Source organism: Choristoneura fumiferana, chromosome 9 (assembly GCF_025370935.1).
Source record: "Choristoneura fumiferana chromosome 9, NRCan_CFum_1, whole genome shotgun sequence".
NCBI classification, from domain to species: Eukaryota; Metazoa; Arthropoda; class Insecta; order Lepidoptera; family Tortricidae; genus Choristoneura; species Choristoneura fumiferana.
The window spans coordinates 12,161,970-12,188,285 of NC_133480.1; the positions used below are offsets into that span (position 1 = coordinate 12,161,970).

General features: G+C 38.7%; 1 protein-coding gene across 2 annotated transcripts in view; it reads right to left on the reverse strand.

Annotated features, from left to right (window-relative positions):
• The window catches only part of LOC141431293 (T-box transcription factor TBX1-like), a 40,266-nt gene that overhangs the window by 2,000 nt on the left and 11,950 nt on the right, over positions 1 to 26,316 (reverse strand). The window contains exons 2-8 of one of the 2 annotated variants that reach the window (XM_074092412.1): positions 9,626 to 9,729; positions 8,267 to 8,377; positions 6,949 to 7,205; positions 5,811 to 5,967; positions 5,232 to 5,384; positions 3,858 to 3,925; positions 328 to 465 (exon numbers count right to left, since the gene is read on the reverse strand). In XM_074092412.1, the coding sequence (XP_073948513.1) occupies positions 328 to 465; positions 3,858 to 3,925; positions 5,232 to 5,384; positions 5,811 to 5,967; positions 6,949 to 7,205; positions 8,267 to 8,377; positions 9,626 to 9,729 (988 nt within the window). Of the gene's footprint in view, positions 1 to 327; positions 466 to 819; positions 1,031 to 3,857; positions 3,926 to 5,231; positions 5,385 to 5,810; positions 5,968 to 6,948; positions 7,206 to 8,266; positions 8,378 to 9,625; positions 9,730 to 26,316 lie in introns of those variants that run through there. The other variant, XM_074092411.1, reaches the window with a different exon arrangement.

The window sequence follows — 26,316 nt, forward strand, 5'->3', positions numbered from 1 at the left end:
AAGAGGTTGTAAACTAGTTTACCTATGTGTGTGTCAAATTTCATTAAATTTGGTCTTGCCTATTCAAATAGTGATAAACTTACATACATACAAACTTTCGCGTGTCTAATAATATTATAAGTAGGATAATACCTAACTTAAACCTGTGTTTTACGATATTAAATAGTGTTTTTTAAATGACACTCACTCACTTTTATGCTGGCAATTTACTTGGCATATATTCACCGAAATATGTGCGTGTACGAATGAGATGTACCTACCTACATATTTCATTTCAAGTGAAGTGCCACTATTATAATATTAGCAGCAATGTAGTGTTGTACTGACCGCACGGTGTGCGCGTGCGCGTAGAGCGGGCCGCAGGCGCTGGGCTCGCCGGCGTAGGGCTGCGTGAGCTGCGGGCAGGGCTCCGCCGCCGGCTCGCGCCGCCGCGGCGCGCCGCGCGGCTGGCTCTGCTCCGGACCACTGGAACACAAACCACGCCATGTTAACCTCGTAAGTCCTCGCGTTCTTTCATCATCATAAATAAATAAATAAATATCACGAGACAATTCACACCAAAATTGACCTAGTCCCAAAGTAAGCTTCATTAAATTCATGCGTCACAATTAGTGATGGAAATATCTTACAATACAGGTACTAAATCTTCGTCGCGTGTAGAACGCCACTAATAATATTATCAAGTAGGATAATACCTAACTTAACGCTGTTTTACGATATTAAATTAGTGTTATATTCACTGAAACACACACTCACTTTTATGCTGGCAATTCACTTGGCATATATTCACCGAAATATGTGCGTGTACGAAAGAGATGTACCTAGCTACATATTTCATTTCAAGTGAAGTGCCACTATTATAATATTAGCAGCAATGTAGTGTTGTACTGACCGCACGGTGTGCGCGTGCGCGTAGAGCGGGCCGCAGGCGCTGGGCTCGCCGGCGTAGGGCTGCGTGAGCTGCGGGCAGGGCTCCGCCGCCGGCTCGCGCCGCCGCGGCGCGCCGCGGGGCTGGCTCTGCTCCGGACCACTGGAACACAAACCACGCCATGTTAACCTCGTAAGTCCTCGCGTTCTTTCATCATCATAAATAAATAAATAAATATCACGAGACAATTCACACCAAAATTGACCTAGTCCCAAAGTAAGCCTTACTCTCCACGCCAAAACACAACAGTGCAAGCACTGCTGCTTCATGACAGGATTAGCGAGCAAGATGGTGGTAGCAATCCGGGCACACCTTGCACAAGGTCCTACCACCTGCTGCTGCTGCTGATGGAAATAATTTGGGACCTTGGGCGGGAAGGACGGTTAAGGAAACTGAATCACGTAGGTACCTACCAGAGTGGAACCTTTTCATATTCAATTTCGCTTTATTTCTTTGGCAAGTGTATGGAATGTCAAAATGATATTTATTTAGTAGCATAAAGGTCCCACCCTGGTACGCAATTCAGTTTCCTTTACTGAACAAGGGATAATTTTTAACCCAGAAAATTGCATGGTTCCCGTGATCCCGTGAGACAGCGATAAACAAAAACCCTTGGCAACCAAAAGCAATAAAATTGTACTTTATCAAGAACGTAATTGATCATTGAATTTTAAATAGTAATATGTTGAAATATTTCAAAATAACAAAACTGGTGATTCTCGTCTATCCACTACACTTGTTTTAAAAAACGGGACTCAGGAAGATATTCATACCAGCCAGTCTGACCACAAAAAATAAAGAGCGTATGATTATGATGATGATGTAGAATGCGGTAGGTTGAGTTACGTCAGTAAAATAAAGTTTGAAAAAATACATTTTCACAAATAAATCACTTTGTTGCAAATGGAAAATGATAGGTACAACTACTCGTACTGGCAAATTAAATTGGGATAAACGATTACCGATAGATAGAGTTAGAGAGAGATAGAGAGAAGGTAGAGTTCTCTAGAACTTAATTATTGGCATCTGACAATGACAAGGTATTTTATCCTTGTTATGGAATGGGGTGACATTCCATAACAAGGATAAAATACCTTGTCATTATAGTAATAATAAATTGTGGTTACAAAATACAAAATGTCTGGGCCGCCCAGTAGGCGGGGTCCTATTACGCGTTAATCGTTATTTTGACAGCGAGCGACAAATAGCATTCATACGTCACCTACTCCAAGATACGGCATTATTAATCAACTTTACCAGGAAGCTAAAAAAAGAGCGAAGTTTTTGTTCCACTCTGCACACATGGCGATTCGCTTTTTTCTGCTTTCGGATAAAATTAATGACTTGATTGTTTACGTAAGCTAAGGATTGTTTACACAGTTTTATATTTTACGCGGAATTAGGGTTTGTTTATTCTAGGTAGTAATTAGTAAATTGAATGGTGATGACGTAATGATATTTCGGACTCTAATTAGATTGAATGATAGTCGATCAAAAGTACAGTCGAGGGCCGACATCAACATATAACTTTCCTTTGCTATATGTGTAAACACGGATTAGTTATGGACTTTGAAAAAACTTCATAAATTAAACACCTTTAAGCTATTTTACTGTTAATTATTAATTATATTAACTCTTGAATATCTTTTAAACAATAAGCGTTAAGCCACTAGTGTCTTAGTGAAATTAACATCATTTGACCTGTACATTGTCCCCTTAAAGTTAACGGACATATTTGTGCACTTTTTTTGACTGACTATTTGTGTATAATTATACGTGTATAACTATTCCCCCGCTAAAAGTGGCGGGGTAACTGCAGCGCAAAGATAAAGTAAAGCAACTCCGCGTAGCGGCAGTTACGCGCGCCGTAAACATTCAATGCGCAGGCGCACAGGCGCTGTTGAGATTTTATCGTCTCTGCAGAAGCTACGTAGTTTTGTTTGCAGCAATGAAACACGAAGACCTTTCTCTAAGCACTTAAGTACATATTATTACACGTTGAAAAAATTTAAATATATGCATCTGTAAAGTCAAGTTTTTATTGTTTTGTTTGGTTTGCCGTGGCACAATTATAATCATTCATAAAGAAAAAACAATACCAATAAAATACGGCAATGTTTATAATAGTATAGTAAAAATCTTCATTGTAAATTGTAATGTAGCGACTTTGAAGAATCTAATGTTTAACCTCCATCATTTCCACAATGTGTGGCAAGAATCACACATTGATGAAAGGTTTATGTCGTAGAAACGAAGGGTAACGTTTAAAAATCATTTAATATCTACACCTGTAGCATACTTAGTGTACCTAGCATAATATTTCGAGTATAGGTAAAACTATGCATCGTATGAAACATCATGCACACCAACTCGAGCTCATAATTTTCTTCACCTGACTGATTGGACCGAAAGCAGAAACAAGCATCGTTCGTGAAATTTTATAGATTACCTCTTTACCTACGAGTATGTGGTTCGCCTGAAATTAGGTATGTAGTAAATATTAAGTGAGGAAAGTAATTGTGGTGTTGTGATAATACGAAGTACATACGTACCTACCTAGTTTCATATTTTTCAATCAACACGTAATTGACTCTACACAAACGTCTTATCGACTTTGTATTTCAAAATTATTTAACAACTTACAGATTTAAAAGAGCATCCTCTAATATTACTTTTTCTTTTGGCGGGAAAGGGAAACGCGGTGTCCGCCATTACTGTCGCTCGTAACTCTTTACTCTATGGCCGAGTCGTAAAAGTAAATTGTCACCGGCTGTTGAAAACCTCCTCCGTAGACGAACACTCGTAATAAAACATCTCATTCGTGTCTATGGCTTGATTCATGGCCAGTGTTGTGACATGGGGGATGTACCGAAAAATGTGGTTTCGTTTATTCGATCGTTAAAGTGATTTGAAAGTTTTATGGGCTCACCAGTCCTCGGGGTCGCAGTCCCGGAATCCCTTCGCAAACGGATTGCTGGCTATTTTCAGTTGCGTTATCTGAAACAAGTCGTCAAGCTCACTGTAAAAAGTCCGACACGGGCAGTCAAAATATACGCTGTAAACGGTATCTATAACAATGCAGTGGTAGTAGAGCCCTGTTTTTAAGCAAAATGTATGCAGTGTGGAGTCAGTTTATATGTGTATAGGTAGGTACCTACGCTAGATGATTATTGATTAATTTTTATTATTTGTTTATTTATAAATACTCATCAAATACCGCTATGTTATGTGACGAACAGTCGGATTGACACTTTATTATTAACACAATTTTATCACCTGCACTCGTAACTGACAATGTAAATAAATGTTTCAGTATTCCGATTGCCTTGATATTTGAAAGCTAGATCCATCTCCTCATCAGTAAACAGCCTTACTGGCCCGAAAACACACCCAAGATATCGTTGGTACAGTCGAGTTCATAAACTTGCGAGCAAAAATATGATCAAAAATATCTGAACACGCTTCTACGCCGTTAACAATAGAGTCGTGTTCAGATATTTTTGATCAAATTATTGCTCACAAGTTTATGAACTCGACTGTACTATAGAAACGTCTAACACAATATGCACGTCTTTTTCTAGCGATTGCCGCAAAGTTACGGTCTGAAGGAGTATGCGCACCGTTTTTATCGTATGCACTCCACACTTGATTCAGATTTGTAAATCGATTAGATCTCAGAGATTAGTGAGAGATGGAGAGAGATTAGACCTCTGTTGTGCCTCTGTACGCGTTATTATAATTAGACTCGTCGATTGTCGGTCATTACGAGCAGCATTCAGCCAAACTTCATTCTCCGATAGACCCTGATGTCCGAAACACACTAATGACTGCGCTTGGTGACATGGGCGCCGGCAGTATTATATTCAGAAGGGTGCATTGCATCTTGCATCTGCATATATAGGAAAGGTGCATTAATATTTTTTATTCTGTATCTTGGTTTAGTTCTATTTAATTTTTTTATGCCCCCATCTCCCCCATCCCGGCACCCATGCTTGGTAAGAGGGTTCTCTATCGTTTGCCCGAATTTCATATGCCCGAAAGTATCGTTTTCTAAAATTTTAATTTTCCATAAAGTAATTAATTTCTTAAATAGTAATTTCTTCAGAGTTGGTATTAAACTAACCTAACCTACTGCATTCTATATGATTTAAAAAAATCCTGAAAACAGCACGTTTCTATATATTATATGGCAAACGTTGGTATGGCAAGTGAAATTCGGGCAAATGAAATTCGGGCAAGTAAAGGTAAACGAAGTGAGAGCTCTGATATGGCCTAGACAAGGGTGCTCAACATTAATCCTCACCCGGTGGTTCTGGTAAGCAGTGACGGCGGTGAAGCCGGTCTCCGGGAACACGAAGGTCCGGTACGGCACGGTGCCGGGCGTGCCCTGGCCCTCCCCCGGCAGATACACCACGTGCAGCCGCGGCTGGTACCGGTGCATCGAGTTCAATATTATCTGCAGAAAGAATTATAAGTAAGTATGTTTCCCTGCATTGAAATGTTCTTCTTTGCATGTCAATGACGATAGAAACTCTGTTTTAGGCCGAGGCCGCACTACAGCTAAACCGCCGCGGTTTTTAACCGCATGACTTTGTGAATCAAGTAAACTAATGCAGCGGCCGCACTAGCGGCTTTAAGTTTACTTGATTCCCAAAGTCACTTGGCAGTGCGGCCTAGCTCTAAGCGGAAATAAATACAGCCACGTCAGCAAGAGGGTTGACTTTAAAAGATGGTTTGTAGCTCCAAAGCTCTGATGTTCCTAGTGTTATACAGATTCTTTTATAATTTCTATATTTTCTTTATAACTTTTTTTTTTTCAGAGAGGAAACACTGCCAGTGCCTTCGGAACCATGCCAACATTGTTTTTTTTTCTTCGACTTACATGTCCGTTGTCGTCGAGCTGGTTATTGGTCAGTTTGAGCTTGTCGAAGGAGACGAGCTGGCGCATCCAGTGCGCGCCCGGCGCTGGCGAGTCCGGGTGCACGTGGATGCGCGGTGGCGACACTGGGTCCGCCTTGCCGGCGACCACCCAGCTCGAACTGGATATACAAGAAGAGTTAGCTGGGCAAAGGCCTTTGTTTCCGCTATTCGTCCCTGTCGAGAGATTTATTTAATAACGAATATATTTCGGGTGCGCCGAACGGGATTTCAAGCCATCTCTTGGCTAATAATGCACCACGCCGCTCAACCAACCTATTCGACATTTATTAATCGCTTCCATAAAGTTAAATTTATTTATAAACAAATTATTTACAATAATTAACAGAAATAAAATTGTATAATCCATATACCTAGTTAAAGTGAGAAAAGTTATTCCATGTCCAAGTCTTATGACATTGGAATAAGATTGATTTTTACTTGGCCTGTGTAAAATCGTTTTTCGCTACATCTATACGCCAATAGTGGCGTTATTATGTCATCTGTCGGAGTTGGTTCTCTAATTTTTCGCCAAAAATATTTTCCCAAATGATTCCTTTGACAACTGTTTCATATGGATGTATTTTTTTGAAACCGTAAATAGGTCCATACTCCATACTGCAGGATTGCTATGAAACTAACCTAACCTCTAGGGTTCTATATACGTATCAACAGGATAGTCTTGAAATATATCCTGGTCCTATACCTACCACGAAGTGCAAAATTCGAACTTCGTATCTTGCCGTCCCTCTGACACTTATACTGTGTTGTGGCTGTGGCGCATCAAGCGATGGTGCCGTATGAAGTGCGGGACGTGAACTCACGGCCCTTTCTCTTTTTTACTCACTTAGCCAAGAGCAGCCGCAAGGCACCCACCGTATCACATCACGTGATATTTTATTTAATTCGGCCGCGGTTAAAATTGTGGATTTTGCATTACACGCATGTTATTTTTGGAGTCAGATTTTTATTGATCCATCCCGCAAGGAACATACTGTATAATACAAGAGTACTGTATTGTACGATACGAACTTCGAGTTAAGAGTTTCGTAGTAGCCCTGCTGAATAGTTTACAAAGTTGGGGGCGACTCGCAAATACTAACCTGTGAAAAGCATATCGGTACCGCTTATCGTCAAGCGGCACGAAGTCTACCAGCAGCAGGTAGTCTGCGCTGGGCAGCAGGCCGGCGAGGCGCGCCTGCAGCGCGGGGAACATGCGCCGGCCCGCCTTGGTCACGATCATCTCCGTGCCCAGCTCGTGGAAGCTCCGCCACAGCGCCGCCAGCTCCAGCGCCGCTGAGCAGCGCGCCACCGCTGGGTGCAGCGCCGCGCCCGCGCCCGCGCCGCCCTGCCCGCAGAACTGTGCGCCGTTTATAAGATGCGTGTCCGCTGCATCGGAATCGGAGCCGTACGGAGCGAACGGATTTGTTGCTTTGTATATATACAAAGCAACAAATCCGTTCGCTCCGTACGGTGCGTACGTTCCGATTCCGATGCAGTGGACGCGAGCTTTAGTCTCCGTTTTCACCGGAGATGTGCGAGGAATTATTTTTCATGAACGCTTCAGTTACCTATCCTCGCGCAGCACAGCTCTTGTGACTAGTGGAAAAAGCTGAGCGGAGCGAGGATAGGTAAATGAAACGAACGTAAGGACTCAGTTGACCTACCAGCCCTTCGAAAAATAAGAAGAGGTATTTCCAGCAGATATTCTGAGGGTAATTCTTTTCAAGATTTTTTTTATGAATAGACTGTAAAATTTGATGACATTTTCGATAATTTTCAGACGTCCCGTATTTTACAAGCTTTTAGTTATTTACTTTCACTTGTTTCGTTGTCTGTCTGTAGTCAAATCTTGAAAGTTGGATTCGACCAACTTCTAGTAGTCGGATTGACTTGAAATTTGGCTTACTGATGTAAATCGCGTGACAATGGAATAATCTGGTAGTCCGGCCAGGATCGTCTCCACAGGACGGAACTCTTCAACGGTTAATGACATACAGCCATTAAAAATTTGGTATGTCTGTTACTTAGCAAAAATGTAGTTTGGTATGTATTTAAATGTAATGTAGTAATGTGTGTTGGGTGACAATGCAAGTAAAGTTGACAAAAGTTACAGTCAGCAAAAGAATCTTGAAATAAAAATATATTTTTTTTACCAAAAACTTATTTACTACAAAGATAACCTGTGACAGAATCTTCTACCATGTCAACAAAAATTTGCTTACGTAAATCATAAGGAATAGGTAAACCTCGAATATTGACCCAGGCTACACTACGAAATGCAAAATTCGAAGTTCTTATCTTGCCGTCCCACTGACGCTAATATTATTAAATACGAGCGTGAGAGGGACAGTAGGTACGATACGAACTTTGATTTTCGAATTTCGTAGTAGACCCCCGGTTGCGTCAAGCAAGACTAACCAGGCGCGGCGGCGGCTGCGGCGGCGGCGGCGCGCCGGCGCTGTGGTCGCGGCAAGTGCTCTCGCTCAGCGCCTGCAGCGGCGAATACGTGCTCCGTGGACATACCGAGTTCTGGCAACAATAAAAACAGATACTTAACTATAAACATTTAACTATTCTTACTTAAACCACAAACAACAAACTTAAAACAGTAAACTGCAAGTTGCCGACTGCAGCAGCAAATAGTTGAAAACGCAATGTGAATGGGAAATGGAATGGGAAGCAACAGTGGCGCCGCGGTCTGATCTGAATGTATCATAATAAAATTATCATAAAAGAAAATCTACCAGTTTGAAGTCGGTGCCCTAGCACGAGCCAGCAGAAGTGGACCTATAGCACCTATAGTCTTCTACCTCACCTATACACTATATATTGGGCTTCTATCACCCTGCTGGCTCGTGCTAAGGTTACATTTTTAGGGTTCCGTAGCCAAAATGGCAAAAACGGAACCCTTATAGTTTCGCCATGTCTGTTTGTCCGTCCGCGGCTTTACTCAGGAACTATCAATGCTAGAAAGCTGTAATTTTGCACGAATATATATGTAAACTATGCCGACAAAATGGTACAATAAAAAAATCAAAAACCAATTTTTTTAGAGTAGTTACCTCCCATAGACGTAAAGTGGGGGTGATTTTTTTTCTCATCCAAGCTTGTAGTGTATCGTTGGATAGGTCTTTTAAAACCATTAGGGGTTTCCTAAAACGATTTTTCGATTCAGTGATTTGTTTGCAAAATATTCAACTTTAAAGTGCAAATTTTCATTAAAATCGAGCGTCCCCCCCCCCTCCTCTAAAATCTAAACCGGTGGGAGGAAAAATTTGAAACAATTCAGGATGGTATTAAGTATATCAAACTTACAATGAAAACTATAACGGTTAAGTTTTCTTCACAATTATTAGTAGTTTAAGAGTAAATAGCAGCCTAAGGTATAAAATATACCTAAACTTGGAATATTCCATACATATACAAAATACGAATCCTTAGAAAAATATTACTTAATTTTTTCGTAATAGCTACGGAACCCTTTTTCGGGCGTGTCTGACACGCTCTTGGCCGGTTTTTTGTTATAACTTATTTCTCTCGCTTTTTACAATCCAAGTTTCAATTAATAACTGAATGCCACAATAACAAAAGATTGCTTTTACCGGATGTATAGGAAGAGACACATATATGCTTCCTCTCGTGACTCTCGTGCCCTGTCACGAAAAGGCCCACGTGGGCACAGTGCTCATTGGAAACTTACTTTAGGTGGCAGTAGAGGTTTAGGCTGTGGGTTGTGTGTCAATCAATCGTAACTCGATTGTAGGTAGTTCAACTCACGTCTCTGATGGAGTGGGGCAGCGGCGGCAGGGCGGGCTCGAGGTCGCGCCGCTCCGTCGGCAGAGGGAACCCGCTCCGCGGACACTGGCCGCTCGAGATTATTCCTGCAGACAAACAAAATACAACGTGTCATAAAATAGTCCCCGAATATACCACAGCCCAGATGCATAATAAATTGCATGCACATTTTTCAGGATTTTTAACAGTGATCAAAAAAGTAAAGAATTTGGAGTCAAATGTCTGATGAAAAACCGTAGGAGTATTCAGTAGGTATATTTCAATTTTTTTTTGTGAGTATTGGGTTACACTGCCAACAGTACACCAATTGGTACAAATAACCATTTCATATACCTATAGATGCATCAGTTTTCGATTTAGTCCCAACAAATAAATACATGGTGTAAAAATGTGCGAAGGCTCGATTTTTTTTTTGTTAATAAAAAAGTAGCGAAATGTCATTAACAGCGAAGCCGAAAATAGTTCGGTTGGACTCTTATATTGTATATCAAGGTTATAATAATAATAATAAATTTATTTCAGACCAAGGTTCCATATTATTGTTAGTATAGTTTGTGCAAACTTAAAACTAGTGTTAGTGGTAAACAATTAATACACCATCCAACATCCCATTGGTAGAATTTTTTGAGCTGGTCATGATTTTGCAGGGGTCCCGCCCCCGCGACTGTTGAAGAAGTTTAAGATACCTACTTAAAGAACTACAGACCACTATATTTGTTTTCCTTTTTATTTACATATTTTTAAATGCACGTGTTTTTTTAGCAGTTTGTTTTTTTCTAATTTATTTGTATATTATGTTAAAAAAAATCACTTAAAGCTGAGCCTCATTCTTAATTGGTCTTCAAAGTCGACAACTGCAATTATTTTTAATTAATGCACACTGAAAGAGCTGTCATATTTATTTATGGAAGTCCGCGCAGTATTCATTTATCACTATCCCGCGGGAACTATGGAATTTTCCTGGATAAAAAACTATCCTATGTCCTTTCCGGGGACTCTAACTATCCTATACCGAATTTCATCTAAATCGGTTCAGCGGTTTAGACGTGATGGAATAACAAACATCCAATCATCTAAACATCCAGACATCTTCACAAACTTTCACTTATATTAAGTAAGATAAGATAAGTATTGTCATCCCAAAAAGTTGACGCTTTATTGTTCTGTTCAATTTTTTAATGAATTTTATCATGATCTGACTGATATTATGTAAAGATTGAAAAGTACCAACCTATTTAAAGTGTATTCAACATAGTTCGAATTATTTGTAGCAAAATACAAAAGTAATAAAAAAAATTACCTAAATTATTTTTCGTTACCTGTGTAAATTAAATGTGTTTTGCGAATTATTAGACAGTTAAACTTGTTATCACCAACCTCATTTTACTTTTCCCGCTGGCAATTTAAAACTAGTAAACACCACACTTCTCACTTACATAATAAACAAAAAGAAATATTATTACAATAAGTTTTATGCGATCGTAATTTAATAAAACCGTAAACGTCCTCGCGGTCGCGGACATCTCACTCAACTAATTGGTATAATGGTCGGATGGCGGGAAACTCGAAATACCCTTAATTCTAAAATGGCGGCTATAATTTCATTGGGACGTGTCAAGCGGGGATTATAAATAAGACGGGTGATGAGAACTATACTCGCGCGGAGGCGACAATGATCTTGTTTTATTTTAGGGATGGTTCGTTTAAATTTGTTTTGTAGTATTTGTATAGTCAATCAAGAGAATGCTCTGCTCAGTTTTGGCAGCTTTCGAATTTAATATATTGCTAAAATGTTTAAATGTCAGTAGGTGCTTTTTATTTGGCGGCACCATGGGAGAGCTGAAACTTAGTTGGCTTGACGTCATTGATACAATACTTTCCTCAACTGGTGCTAAGATTTGCACGGCTCGCCTGTCGGTAGCCACAACTTTATCATGAGCTGTGAAATACGAATGGCCTTAAAGGATTCATATCCGCTGGAAGTCTGGAATAGCAGTTTGGCTATCTAATTGACTCGCAACTGACCAATCTGTTTACAGTACTGCCCTTGCCCACAATACTTACACACTGCTAAATTCTTGGGCGATATATAAGTATCAGACAGAAGGATAGTTATAATTTCGTAAGACTACAAAACGGGATTTGTTAGAGTGGGACATACCACCCTGTATTGGTTGGTCAAATCATTTTTATTCTTGTCAACAAGTAGATGAAAAAATGTGTCAATTAATCTGTCATCTCCCAGGATAACAGGATCAAAGGAATTTGGGCACAAATTTGTGCCTCTGGGAGAGGACAGATTAAAAACCTAAATACGTGATACGTGCTTAACGATTTAAATTAAAACACATTTGGTGGGTGGTTCTTTGTTCCTAAAAATACCCGAATATATAAAAAAATTAAATACGTATTTTGACTAGAAATGCAATAACATATTTCGAACAATTTTGGAAAGCTGCGAGCGGGTTAGTTACTCTGGTTAGTAAGTATGCGAATTCGAAATATAATTTCTAGCCGGAGCTACCTATCTTGTACCATCAGCCAAATAAGTGGTCCATCAATTTTTAAACAAGTTCCTGTCAAATGAATATGACACTAATGTCGAACTTTTAAGTTGACAGACACCATAGGCGTATATAGTGGAGGGGGCCGGGTGGGCCGTGCCCACCCCAGTATGGTCTAGTGCCCGCCCCAGGATGTTGGGCTACCGATTCAAAATTCTATAATACTGATATCTTCACACAAAAATCCAGGCCAGGCCCCCGCTGAAAAATAACCCTAGGTACACCAATGACAGACACGTCTATTGGCATTATTGTTTTATGACATGCAAACGGATTCGATTTGTAGCATTTGAAGATGGCGGATGTAGACAATATCTAATTTTGCTATTTCTGTTTCTTTGGCTAGTTGAAATATAATTTTGATAGTGATGCGGCGATTAACCTTAACAGTGAACAGTGATCCCAAAATCCTATATTGCTCTCGTGTCTAACATTTTTTAATGCGCAAGTGGTCTCCACGTGGTTTCTGGAATTTTACTATCAAGTTGCAAAAACTACAATCACCGTACAACGTGCCTCTCAAAGAGAGTTTAACTTGACACTGGCGAAATTGTCCTATTAATTAGGACAGAAAAGAGATATTTTAAAAGAGAAGAAGAAGACATGCAAAAGATTATCAACTTTAGGGTGGTAGACCACATATTTGGCTGATGGTACATACTTAACTTGCCTCCTCATAGCGAAACATGTGCGTGCGTATCGAGCTAAATTAGTATTCGATTCAACAAAAAGCAGCGTTCACTCGCGATAAAGTCACCGTGTCGTGTAGTCGGAAACAATAAATTTTTAGCATTCTCCGGGCAGCATAATTATTGTCAGGGTATGAGTTATTTGTGGGCGCTAATGTGTCACATTTGAGAGTAAATCAAGACGATATTCTTGTTTTAGTAACGCAATTTGTGACAATTTATACGTAAATAATTTAAATGCGTTACAAATGGTGTGGTCGAATGAAATATTTGGAGGTAAATAACAACGACAGTGCGTTAATGGTAGACATAATTTCCTAACTTATTTTGTTTGACAATCCTGTCAAAGTAAAATTTCATAAGGTAGGTACCAACCAATAAATATAACGGTAAGAACTTGCTTGCATAAAGTGCCTCTTGTGATTGGTATTGAATTATATCTTGTTCAGCCTTATATTACGATGCATAATTTTTTGCTGACTTTTAAAATACATAGGTAATTGTTTCCAGATTGAAACGGTTTTGTTTCAAAAGAAAAGCAACAGTTTATAATTTATCTTTACCACACTTAAACGAGCATAGTTTCACATCACAATATACAATTGTATCATGAGTTATTAATACTTTTTACGAGTTTATTTAATACTAGCAGAAAAAACAAAAACCTTCGCCGTTTAAAGTGGTGATATCTAACGGCAAATATACATATTTGGTCTGGGTTATTAAGAATTTTGGCTACTACGAAACTCGAAACTCGAAGTTCGTGTCGTGCGGTCCCTCTCGCTCTCGTATTAAACAGTATAAGTGTCAGAGGGACCGCACGACACGAACTTCGAGTTTCGAGTTTCGTAGTAGCCCTGCTGTTCGCCACCCCCTAAGGTCGCCGCTGTGTGTTTGTATGATTGTCCGTCTTTCACGTCGAAACGGAGCGACGGATCGACGTGATTTTTGGCATAGAGATAGTTTATGGGCCCGAGAGTGACATGGGCTACTTTTTACCCCGGAAAAATGCTCAGTTCCCGAGGGAACAGCGCGCGATAACCGAATTGGAAACCGCGAAGCCGCGGGCAAAAGCTAGTAAAACTATATAAAGGCCTGCATACTTTCTATCTTAAGGTAGCTCTAAGAGCGTTTCAACCGCTATCAGCTTCCTGTCGCACATATCGATGAAATAAGAGACCGTAAGCAAGAAATTTTATTGAATTGTAATTGTACCACATGTACAGTCGAACAAATTGAATCATGACCCAGAGTGGGACTTTTGTGCTACTAATGTCTTGTTGACATCTCATACTTTTGACAAGGAAATCATAGTGAAGTTGATTATGAAAAGGTTCCACCCTGGGTCATGATCATGATTCAATTTGTTTGATCGTACACCATATCGTTTTATAAAGCCCGTTCGTTCTACCTGACTCATCTTCAGTTGAAGCAACAGGAAACTGATAGCGGTTAAAACGCTCATGGAAGACCCTAAACAGTAAATAGCATTAATACTTAGTGTTTTTGATAACTAGATGACCTAGTGGTTAGAGAACCTGACAACGAAGCTTGAAGTCCTGTTTTCGACTCCCGTTCGGAGCAGATATTTGTATGAAAAATACGAGATCTCAAGTCTTCGATGTTTAATATGTAAGTATTTAAGTATGTATCTCTCTATTTATCCGTTACTTTGTACCCAAAGTATTTTGAGACTAGGTCAATTTTTTCTGAGTGGCAAATAAGTACCATATTTTATGATTAAGTATGCTTAGATGTTTCAAGTACTGTCCGCTATGACAATATCTATAATTATATCTGATAGCACGTGCCACTCAGCCAATTACATTGGTTCTAAAACAGGCCGATCGCAACAAAAGGAGCGCGCGCTTCCTCACCAATAAATCCGCATTGATTGAGGGCTATAAATCTGCGCAGGCGGCGCTCCAGTTACCTTACAGGGCTGGAAGTTCACACTAATATGACACACAAATATGTAGGTGTAGAGCTTGTCTGAGAGAAAATGACGCGTTCCTCGACTAAATCAGTTGATTATGACTAACATTAAGTATATTTTCACGTCCTTTGACATATATATGGAAATGTTGTCATTAATTCTAAAATGTAAGTGAGTGTAATAAACGTGCTGTAATATTAACAAATTTTTATTTAATGTTCTGTTACCATAAACCACAATGTCTATAGGGAATTCTCATTCAGTACATTTTAAATTGATCCTTCGAACTGGATCTTCAAAAAACAAATACAATTGACGGATTTAACAATCTACACCAATTAATGGATACTAAATCAATGGATAAACATGATTAAATATTATTTTGTGTTTAGTATACGAGCGTCTGTTCCTACCGGGATTAAAATCATGTACCACTTGCTTTATAGCAAGATATAAAGCCAAGCTATCGGTTTTTGTTTTAATTGTTAATTTAATAAAATAACTCAGACTCTCGTATAAATACTAAGTTTTTGAAAATAAAAATGATTTTAATACAAGGTCTTTGCTGACTGTACTTTAATTCATTGAACTTGCATTATCATTCAAACTAACGTATGTGGGTCAAATTTCAAGGTAACCCGATCATTGGACGGTGGTGAATTTGCAAGATTTGAAGATATGCCACATACATTGTCGTGTGAATGTGTAATATACATTTAAATATGTATTTATTTCTTTATATAAGTATGTTTATCCGTTGCCTGGTACCCGTACAAGCTTTGCCCATTTCGGGACTTGGTAAATTCGGTGTCAATTGTCCCATGATATTCATATATTTACATAGCAATTCAAATAAAAGCTTGTCAAAACACGATCATTGGCAGCCCTGAACAAAAGCTGCCACGTGTGCAGCGCCACCTAGCGGGGGCATGCGTGATTTACGTCGCAAGCGCAACAAATTGCCCCACCCGCCCAACAAACGCATTACGTATTATATTATAAGTTAGAACTTAAAGGGAACAAAAGAACGTCGCTATTTGCAGACGAATTAATCTTAAGTAGATTGTGTCGTGTTATGAAGAGTTAGGAGCAGTGGATAGCGGCTTCATTTGTTTGTACCATGCTCGTATTAAATCTGACGAATTTTTAATTTAGAACTATTGGCCTGTTATTAAACTACGACACGTATTTATCTAATGAAAGAAAGAAAGAAAAATATTTTATAAACAGTCCTAAAAGTACCACCACACCACCAAGCAGAAGAAAAACTGCACCTCTTATAATTATTAGGTATATTTAAGGAAACTGAATCACATGGGTACCAGAGTGGAATCTTTGTGCAAAATATAAATGTTACGTTGATATCCTATAGGTATAGGTATAGTTGTCAAAGAAATCGTAGCGTAATTGTCACAGAGGAGAGAAACATAAATAACTGATTCTAAAAGAGAAAAATAGTAGGGAATCAGTTACTGTCCAGATGACCTCATTTGGCAGACACTCAGATGATTTCTACAGGAAGTAAAGACACGTGTCAAACGAATGTCAAAGAGTCAAAACAAACCTCTATGGATAAGTATGTAGAGCAAAAAAAAATCAAAATTCGAAACAACTATTTATCTCAGAAATTCTGTAAATACAAAACTACAGGGTAAGAATAACACGTGTTACGAATTTAAAATCGCTTTGGATTGTTTCTTCTTGAGAATAACAAAATAAATAAATAAATGGTACGACTCTTGATTATAAAAAGTTACAGTTCGATCGTGAAGTGTAGACACTAGATTTACTTTGGAATTTATCTGAAAGTTACCATGAGCGTTGAAGGAGCACACCATGAGAAAACCGGACACACCTGCGAATAAATTCAATAATATGTGTGAAATTCTCAATCCGCACTGGGGCCGCGTGAGAACTGCAGCCCAAGCCCTCTCATTCCGAGTGGAGTCCTGTCCCCTGCAGTGGGATGCAACCGAGATGCTGCTACCTACTTAATATAACTTATAAGGTATATTTCGTTTAGGTACTTTTATATAACTGAGAATGATAGGTTACGCTTACACATATTGATGTAATTTCATTATTAGGTACTGCACAATTTAGAACGTACCTATAATCAGATCACTGCACAGTGCACACAAATAAGAAAGGTAAACGTCCGAGTGCTCGGCACTCTAATGGCCAATAGACGACACCCTGCTGTCATCTCTATTGCTAATGACATAAGATTAAAGATGCCGACTATTGGGACAGTTACCAGCACTCGTACAATTACCTTATTTATCGCCACTAAATAATAAGTAATTGGTAAAAAATATTTTTAAATACAAGCTTTTTTGCTGAATGTACTTTTTGTTGACTGTACTTGTATTATCACCCAAACTACATTTGCATAACAAATTTCAAGTCGATGCCATTAACTGTTGAAGAGTTCCGTCCTGTGGAGACGATCCTGGCCAGACTACCAGGATGTTACTACCAGATTACTGTATTGTCATGCAAGTTACATAAGTATACCAAATTTCAAGTCAATCTAACCACTGGAAGTTGGTCGAATTTAACTTGCAAGATTTGATTACAGACAGACAGACAACGGGACTAGTGAAACTAAATAAAAGCTTGTAAAAGCTCCAGCATTTCAAACGTTCCCATACTTGAGTCGGTCATGATTCATTGCACTTAAGCTTGCTTACAAATAGAGAAGCGATGCCGCTAACGAATTAGCAAAGGAGATGTTCTGTTGGGTACCTCTTTGATCAGTGTGTCAGCATAGCCGGCGTGCCTCGCTAACAAGCGCAAGGCGATGGGAGGTCATCTTAATTATAGATGGGATGTTACCTTTAAAAGTGGAAGAAAGGGGATGTATTTGTAGGTAGAGAACCACTCAAGCTCAATGTTGGAAGCAAGTATTTGACTTTTTGTCATGACGGATAGCATAAGCACAACACGGAGTACAGTCAAAAGCGCCAATATCTGGCACAACAAAGCAAAATTCAAATTCATTTATTTCGTCAACATAGGTTAACTTTATTAATACTATTTACCAATTATTATTATTAACAATAAGCATAAAACTACCTATCCTAAACCTAAAATACTTACATAAAATAAAATAAAAAAAAGCCGTGGTGGCCTAGTGGTTTGACCTATCGCCTCTCAAACAGAGGGTCGTGGGTTCAAACCCCGGCTCGCACCTCTGAGTTTTTCGAAATTCATGTGCGGAGCGGAATTACATTTGAAATTTACCACGAGCTTTACGGTGAAGGAAAACATCGTGAGGAAACCTGCACAAACCTGCGAAGCAATTCAATGGTGCGTGTGAAGCTCCCAATCCGCACTGGGCCCGCGTGGGAACTATGGCCCAAGCCCTCTTGCTCTAAGAGGAGGCCTGTGCCCGGCAGTGGGACGTATATAGGCTGGGATGATGATGATGAAAATAAAATAAAACCTAAAGCTAAAACAAATTACTTAAAGAGTACCCCTTTGGTAAGGTCCCGAAGATACTAAGCGTTTTTTCTTTGAATAGCCAAGCTAATTCTTTGTCCGAGGAAGCTGCCAGCTCTTCGGTCCCCTGTGACGTTTACTAGCCTTTTCGAAATTTATTTAAAAAGTTTTCAAGCGCTAGGACCCCCACGGACCAAGGGTAGGTAAATACAATTAGGTGATAAATAAACAAAAGAACAAACTATGATGTAGGCACAATGGCTGGCAATAAATCGTACATAAGATAAATCAAACTAAATGGCACAAAATTAAATAAAATGCATGTACCAATAATCAATAGAACTGACGATATAAGTATAAGTTACTGTTTTTTGTTGGAAAAAAGTAAAAGTAAAAATGTCTTTATTCAATTTAGGCATAAACAAGCACTTTATGAATGTCAAAAAAATTACCACCGTTTCAGAAAACCTCTCCGATAATTATGTACGCGTATTTAATAACGAATAACAATTACAGAAACACAATTATTATATTTTTTTATTGTACAGATTTTTTTTGTCGTTCCCTACATGTCAAACTATCTGTTTGCTAACTACTAAATCTGTCCATCCGTCTGACTGTTACTTCTTCACGCTTAAACCAACAGAACCGATTTAAGTTAGCTTTAGCATTGAGATAGTCTGAGACCATGGGAAGGACATAGGAAAATATAACTCATAATTGTTCATTAAAACACATAAAAAAATAACAGATGACAAGAGAATAGGATGCACAAAGGCGCAAAAGGTGAATGGTGAATTGCATATTTAGTTCCCGCGGGATAGCGGTACCTAAACAAAATGAGTCGCCGGCAAAAACTAGTAAACATATAAATTCAAAGCAACAAGCTTTGTTACAGTTCTGTTGTTGCTGCCACTGCCACAGACATTATAGAAACTCAACGGTCGAACGTTTACGGAACCATAGATTAACATGGAATCAAGTTTATTTGCTCAATGCAACATCGGCTGATGCGTTCTGGGAACAGCAGACGAGGTGTCGCGCGGCAGCATTGTTGTGACTGGTGATTGACTGATGCTGCCGCCATCGCTATTCTTGGAGCGATCGATCGCGCGTGATGCTAGTATCCGAATGCGGCGTAATAGATGCAGTTGGATCAATGATGACACTTGCAATGTCACTTTAAACAAAGAAAGTGGCCATTATGCGACGTTAAGTAGTAATCTGGGAAGAACTATCGCATCTTTGGTTATTATAAAGTTATAATGAAAGATAAAAATAGTACGGCAATTACAAGTGAACTGATTTTTGAACTACACTATCAAAACTTAAATAGTGTACTTATTCAAATGGACCTTTCCAAAGTAGGTGACTGAATCAATCAAATATTTTCAATTGGTGTTGTAAGTAGGTATTAGACTGAAAAGAAGTTGCCAAATTCGCAAAATTTCTATATAAAAAAAACCTCAATTTTTTTTTAACTATCAACGAAATTGTGGCAAGAGCTCACTATGATACCTACAGGCTTTGGCATTGTTTATTTCAACATTCTGCGTTATTTATATTATACAGAATATTATTCTAACTCAACTCTATGTATAATGTATAAGTATCTTTATCTGTATATAAGTATTTTTCAAAGGTATGGAGCTATACATATAGTAAATATTATAAAATACAATTAGAAATCCAAATATAAGCTAAACCAAAATTACAAAGTAAAAATGTCGTCAAGATTTTCTGCCATATTCTTACTACATTCATGACTATTCTCTTCTCTAGTTCTCCTGAAAAATTTCGGACTCCTATAAAATCTTAAAAGTAACTATTCATCATACATATAAATTTGTCTATGTCTAAGTTAGTGCTGCGATAAAGTTGGACTAAATGTAGGTAAAATTATGTCACAATTTATGGTTACTGTGGTTTAACTTATTATTAATTTCTACATTTTACATACTTAAATAGGCACTAACTTCCCACTCATAAGGAAGTAACTTTTTTATCGTATCATAAATCAAAACGTATGGGCATGACGCAATAGAATTCAGCAACGTTGCACGTATCGGCATCGGCAATGCACTATGTTGTGATTGCTGAAAGACCGCTGCCAAGTCGCTATTCTGGTCCGCCCACCGCGCCTACTGGCAGGCTACAGCAATGTGGAGCTACTCGTACGTGATTTACTATAGCTGTAGTTAACTGGATATTAGTGATGATATGATGTATACGCAATATCGCAAGAGACTTAGAAAACAAACGAGATGTTGTCGGATCTATTCCGGGGTTCTTGAGTATTTTCGCGGGTGTAATTGATCATTTACACTCGAGTTGAACACTACTTTTCATCACAAATGCGAGGAAATAAAGAAAACCGTTATAAATGTATACGTAATTTGTAACAAAGCGGAAGAAAATTTGGGTGACACTCTTTCCCGGCCCGGATAACACCGACATGGAAATACCGGCCGTTTTTTGTGTACTCGCCCACGAAAAACAGGGTCGGAATTTCCATCCCGGTATTATCCGGGCCGGGAAAGAGTGTCACCCGAAAATTTATGGCGCCAAACCGTCTCTTTTTTTTAATGGCATCGCGCTCTTTGGCTTTGGCACATTAAGCCAGCACTGGCCAGCATCATTATGCCAGCATGGAGGTTTGGAGGTAAGTATTACGCATTACAATCTCCTTGTTTACCAGTTCAGGAATACAAAGGAGCACCATTCGATTTTTAAATTTACTTACATCCCTAAAGATGTAAATCGAATTTACAACCTACTTTCAGAGCTTAAGTGATGAAAACGTTTTTTACGTATGCCATCTCAAGTATGGCAAAGGTTAACTGCGAGGTGATACATTCAGAGACATGCTTAACTGCGCTTCTCTCACTGCCCATGTTGCCTAACAAAAGTATATCACTAGGTACTAAATATACCTATCTTATAATTTTAACAGACATTTCTTGTATTATTATTATTATCAATAATATTATAAGAGTAATCTTGGACTACACAAAAAACCAGCCTTACTGCACATAACGTGTGGCAACATATGCTGAGTGGAGACCCTTTTTGGTGTCCTGTCGTGTCACCAAGTAACTTAGTTTTTTTGCTAGTTTTATTCTTATTACTGTAAGGTGATGAGCTTATGGAACCAAAATAAATCTTTGTCTACTTAATTCGGGCTCCACCGATCCAACGGTTCAACCTTTTGACTACGACCATTGATTTAGCTTGGCCTTTGCTTTCTCTTAAAAATATACTTTCTGCCAAGTTTCTTGCGACGCATCTTCGTGGCAATGATGGTTTTTCCGAAAACGCTGAAAGTATAAAAGTGGCATGTGGCCTGCGGAATATGGCCGGGGGTTTGGGTTTGTGTTTTTTTTTTGCGTTATCAATAGGAAAAGGCGTGAGAAGCTCGGTCGCCCAGATACTTATTAACAAACCTATAACCTATTAGTAAACCCGTGCGACCCAAATGGCGCGCAGGAGCACTGGATCAGTTACCAGCTAACGAGGCCTGCGACACAAATCACCATTAGCCGCCGCGGCGGACCGTGAGACTTGCTTACTATGACCAAAATAAACGATACTCAAGTTAAACTAATTGGTGTATTGGTGGATTTTGTACCGGTTGCGGTGGAGACAGCGGGGCCCTGATGTTCAGAAGCTTGGAATTTATTTAGGGAGCTGGATCGCTGACCAAGCTTGATATCCCCTATCTGGGTCGTGGCTGGTTGCGATAAGAGAGGATATGCAACCAGTTATGGGGAGTTTTGAACCGGGTACAATACAGGGAGCAATTTTAGATCAGACATCTTTTTAGGGTTCCATAGCCAGAATGGCAAAAACGGAACTCTTATAATTTCGCCATTTCTGTCTGTTTGTCCGTCTGTCTGTCTGCAGGTCCGTCAGCGGCATAGCTTAGAGATTAGAGACTATTAGTGCTAGAAAACTGTAGTTTTGCGTGGATAGGTATACGAAGCAAGACAAAATGGTGAAATAAAATGTAGGAAAAAAAATATTACTTAGGGTCCCATAAAGACGTATTAAATATACGTAAAATGGGGTTCAATGTATGGAAACTGCAAAATCAATCAGAATAATTTAAAAAAATGTTAATGCGTTAACATTTTCCAGTGTTAAATGAACTTGAAACACCAATTTTGTAACAACTTCAATCAAAATCATCCTGTATAGGTATCTTTTAAATCGCCTGGATTCGGTCTTACAAATATGGGATATGAATTCGAAATGAAATAGTCAAATACACACTTATCACCATCCAGTATATTTACATCAACAATTGTACAGAAGAAATTAATACTCAGTATAACAAAACACAATAAAACACAATTAACTAAATAGGATTTTCCATCTAGAACAATATGTCCGTAAGAAGACAGTTGGTAAAAGCCCATGTCAATATCCGCACATGCGCATAATGAATGATCAAAACGAAAGCGGAGATACAGTCGCCACACATATTATAGTCCAGGTTATTTTACAGGTATCAAATCCTAGACGTCATCAAATCCTAGTAATTACAATAACCTATATATTTTTATTGAGCAAAAAACACCTGTCTAATATATTTACGTAGGCAGTATAACATAGGGGCTGTCAATTTAATGGGCTGGACTATTTTTATTCTTGTCTCTGTGAAATTAAGTTGAGCAGAATAATTAATGTGAATGAAAGCTGAGCGAAGGAAATTTGTTACAATATTTTATTTTTATTTGTAAGAGTAAATTCCACCAAATGTCCAACAAATAAATCGTAAGCGCCCGCGCACCGAAAATATTGTCATTTGGAGCACTTCATTATGACGGGGTAAGATAGTGCGGCAAAGGATTCTGATTTAGGTAAGTTGTTACTCGAAGTAATTTTGTTAAGGACACTTTTATATAGTTTTAATTTAATTATTTAAATGGTCAGAATAAACACTATGTAAGTACCTACCTAATTTTACTGCTATAATAAATATAAACAAAAGTTTGTAATACAAAAAGAAAATTAAGAAGTACCTACTGTATACGTAAATATGTACTTTAATTGAGATTCAACGGAATCTATCTATCTGTCTAAATAAAAGTGAATCGCCGTAATGTAAGTACATTATGTACACGTATAACTTCTGACCGACAGCACAGCACCGAATTAGTTTTTTTGTTGTTGTTTGCTTGTCAGGACATAGTTTGTGTCAAACTTGACAAAGTCAAAGCTGGAACGGGGGCAAAGCCGCGGGCAACAGCTAGTTATTATGGAATAATTACCTTTGCTGAATTAAACTTTTCACAAGTTGGACGGACGATCTAACACAAACCGATGGTTTATGGGGTCAAGGATAGCCTACGTCAAGCACTGGGCATCTACTGCCTGATATGAAACCGAAGGTGTAACCGTATGGGCCACTATCTACGACCCGCGGTCTGAAAGATTTTTCAATCGTAAATTAGATAGAGCTCTTCCATACAAATATGGCCGCGCGACAGATTATGAAGTTATGAGCTGGGGCGGGAAGTGTCGACCTGCGCGCGCATTAAATCAACCGCGGGAGCTAAGTGGCGTTTAGTTAGCATTCTTACCAACTCGTCATTTGTATGAAACTTCATTATAAAAAACCGGCCAAGAGCGTGTCGGACACGCCCGAAATAGGGTTCCGTAGCCATTACGAAAAAATTAAGTAATATTTTTCTAATTATTTCGTATTTAATATTTACGCTATTTACTCTTAAATTACTAATAATTCTCAAGAAAACTTAACCGTTATAATTTTCTTTGTAAGTTTGATATACTTACTACCATCCTGATTTTTTTTTCAAATTTTTCCACCTGCCGGTTTAGATTTTAGAGGGGGAGGCTCGATTTTAACGAAAATTTGCACTTTAAAGTTGAATATTTTGTAAAAAAAATCACTGAATCGAAAAATCGTTTTAGCAACCCCCTAATGGTTTTAAAAGACCTATCCAACGATACCCCACACTATAAGGTTGGATGAGGAAATAAAAACACCCCACCCCCTTTACGTCTATGGGAGGTACTCTAAAAAAAATTAGTTATGAATTTCTTGTTGTACCATTTTATTGACATAGTTTAAATATATATATTCGTGCAAAATTACAGCTTTCTAGCATTGATAGTCCCCGAGCAAAGCCGCGGACGGAGAAACAGACAGACATGGCGAAACTATAAGGGTTCCTAAAAATTAAGGGTGAAAAAATATTGTTGTTTAAATTAAAAAATAAAGAGCCGTTATAAAGGAGCATATTTGGACCAATAAATCCTGTTAACAACGCTAAAGAAAATAAAACCACCTAGTGCGTATCGGGCTACGCTTGCTATAGGTTTTTTTGGGATTGAGTCGCCTTAAGGACCAAAGACACAGATCAATCGTTTGCGATCCAGTGGAATAAAAAAAAAATCTACCTATCTAGCAGAAATGTAGCAGCAGGGGGTCTATACCTACCGAAAACAGTAGGTAACACTTTGAGTGATCTACCTTTTAAATTCATTACGACATATACTGCTAAATTACACTTTTTAAGCTAATGGCTTGTGGACACGTGCTTCTAAGAAAAATTAACACTTTAAAGCCTAATATTTTGCAAAAGGATCGCTTAAGTCAGAAATGCTCTCAGCAAACATATAATTTTTTTAAAGATCCATCTAATGATAACCTTCACTATGGCTTTACTTGTACCCTGCGCTGGCGCAACTAATTAGGCTAATTTATCCAGAACTCGCATAGCTCGGGTTACGGGGCCGGTGATTTGTAGCGAGGGTGTCCGGGACGGAACCCCGACAGTTGTATTCAAGGCATAACTTTGGCTCGAATGTTACAGTTTTAAAGTATCTGACCTAGGGCAGTTTCATGGGTAAAAAATATATATATTCTATGGAAAAATATACGACCCGTATCTTTTTTGCACACAAGCTTTTTGGTCAATAAAAATATTCGAAATTACCAATGACCATGCACGCCCAACGTAATAGGGATGTTGATGTCGGCGGCCGATCGTAAAATCCGCCAGATCACGAAATTCCTAGGCATATCGTGAAACGCCGCCATTTCATGATATGCCTAAACGTTGGCCAGGCATATCACGATATCACGTCCTTTTTAATTTAATTCCACCGCGGAACTAACTGTAATAAATAGCACTATAAAATATATGTTTTTCTTTGCTCAATTCGAAGTCGAGAGGCGTCATAAAGTTTTATTCGCACACTTCTTATGCACCGTTGACTTTTCATCACGTCGTAACCATCAGAGAGAATTTATGGTCTCGCTACACTGTACCGTCCCGGATAGATGGTTGCAGTTTACACGTTAAGATGATTTTTGGTGATGGTGGTTTCTACCATAGTTTTAATATCGCGGTCTATGAAAAATGAAAATGAAAAAGTATTTATTCCAATAGTTATTTTACAAAAAAAAAATACAACTAAGGGATGCCCTGTGTTACAAGACCCTTCCTTATATTATGCGCATATAGCATTTAAAATGTCCTAGGCCTGTAAACCTCACTAGAAAGTGATTTAGGTGAGAATACCTGCCACCTGATGTTGATGTGTGTACTCGTAGATATGTTTTTCTTTTGTGCTGGATCAGTTAGAACTATGTATGAGCACAACACTTGGACATCGCGGGAGTAGAGGATTTTTCGGCAAACTCATAGTTAATCGGTAAGTACTTATATTCAATTTTAAAACACTTCAAGTGTCAAAGTGAGGACTAATTGCTTTATTATTGCACGTGGTTCTACATCTTCGCGTAGCTTTTATGTATAATATGTATGATTGTAGTATAGCAACGCGGCTCCCGCGCATCTGTTCGCGATGAATCCTTATGAGAACGATTTGTGTTTACGTAAACTAAGCAAAAAATAAACTTAGTGACGGAACAAAGAATTGTGAAGGATATTTTTGTTTAATGTTAGTTGTAGGCTTGCGGAAAAGTCAATACGACGATATTGGAGTTTTTTTTTTGGTTTTTAGCCCCCGACGCAAAAAGAGGGGTGTTATAAGTTTGACCGCTAT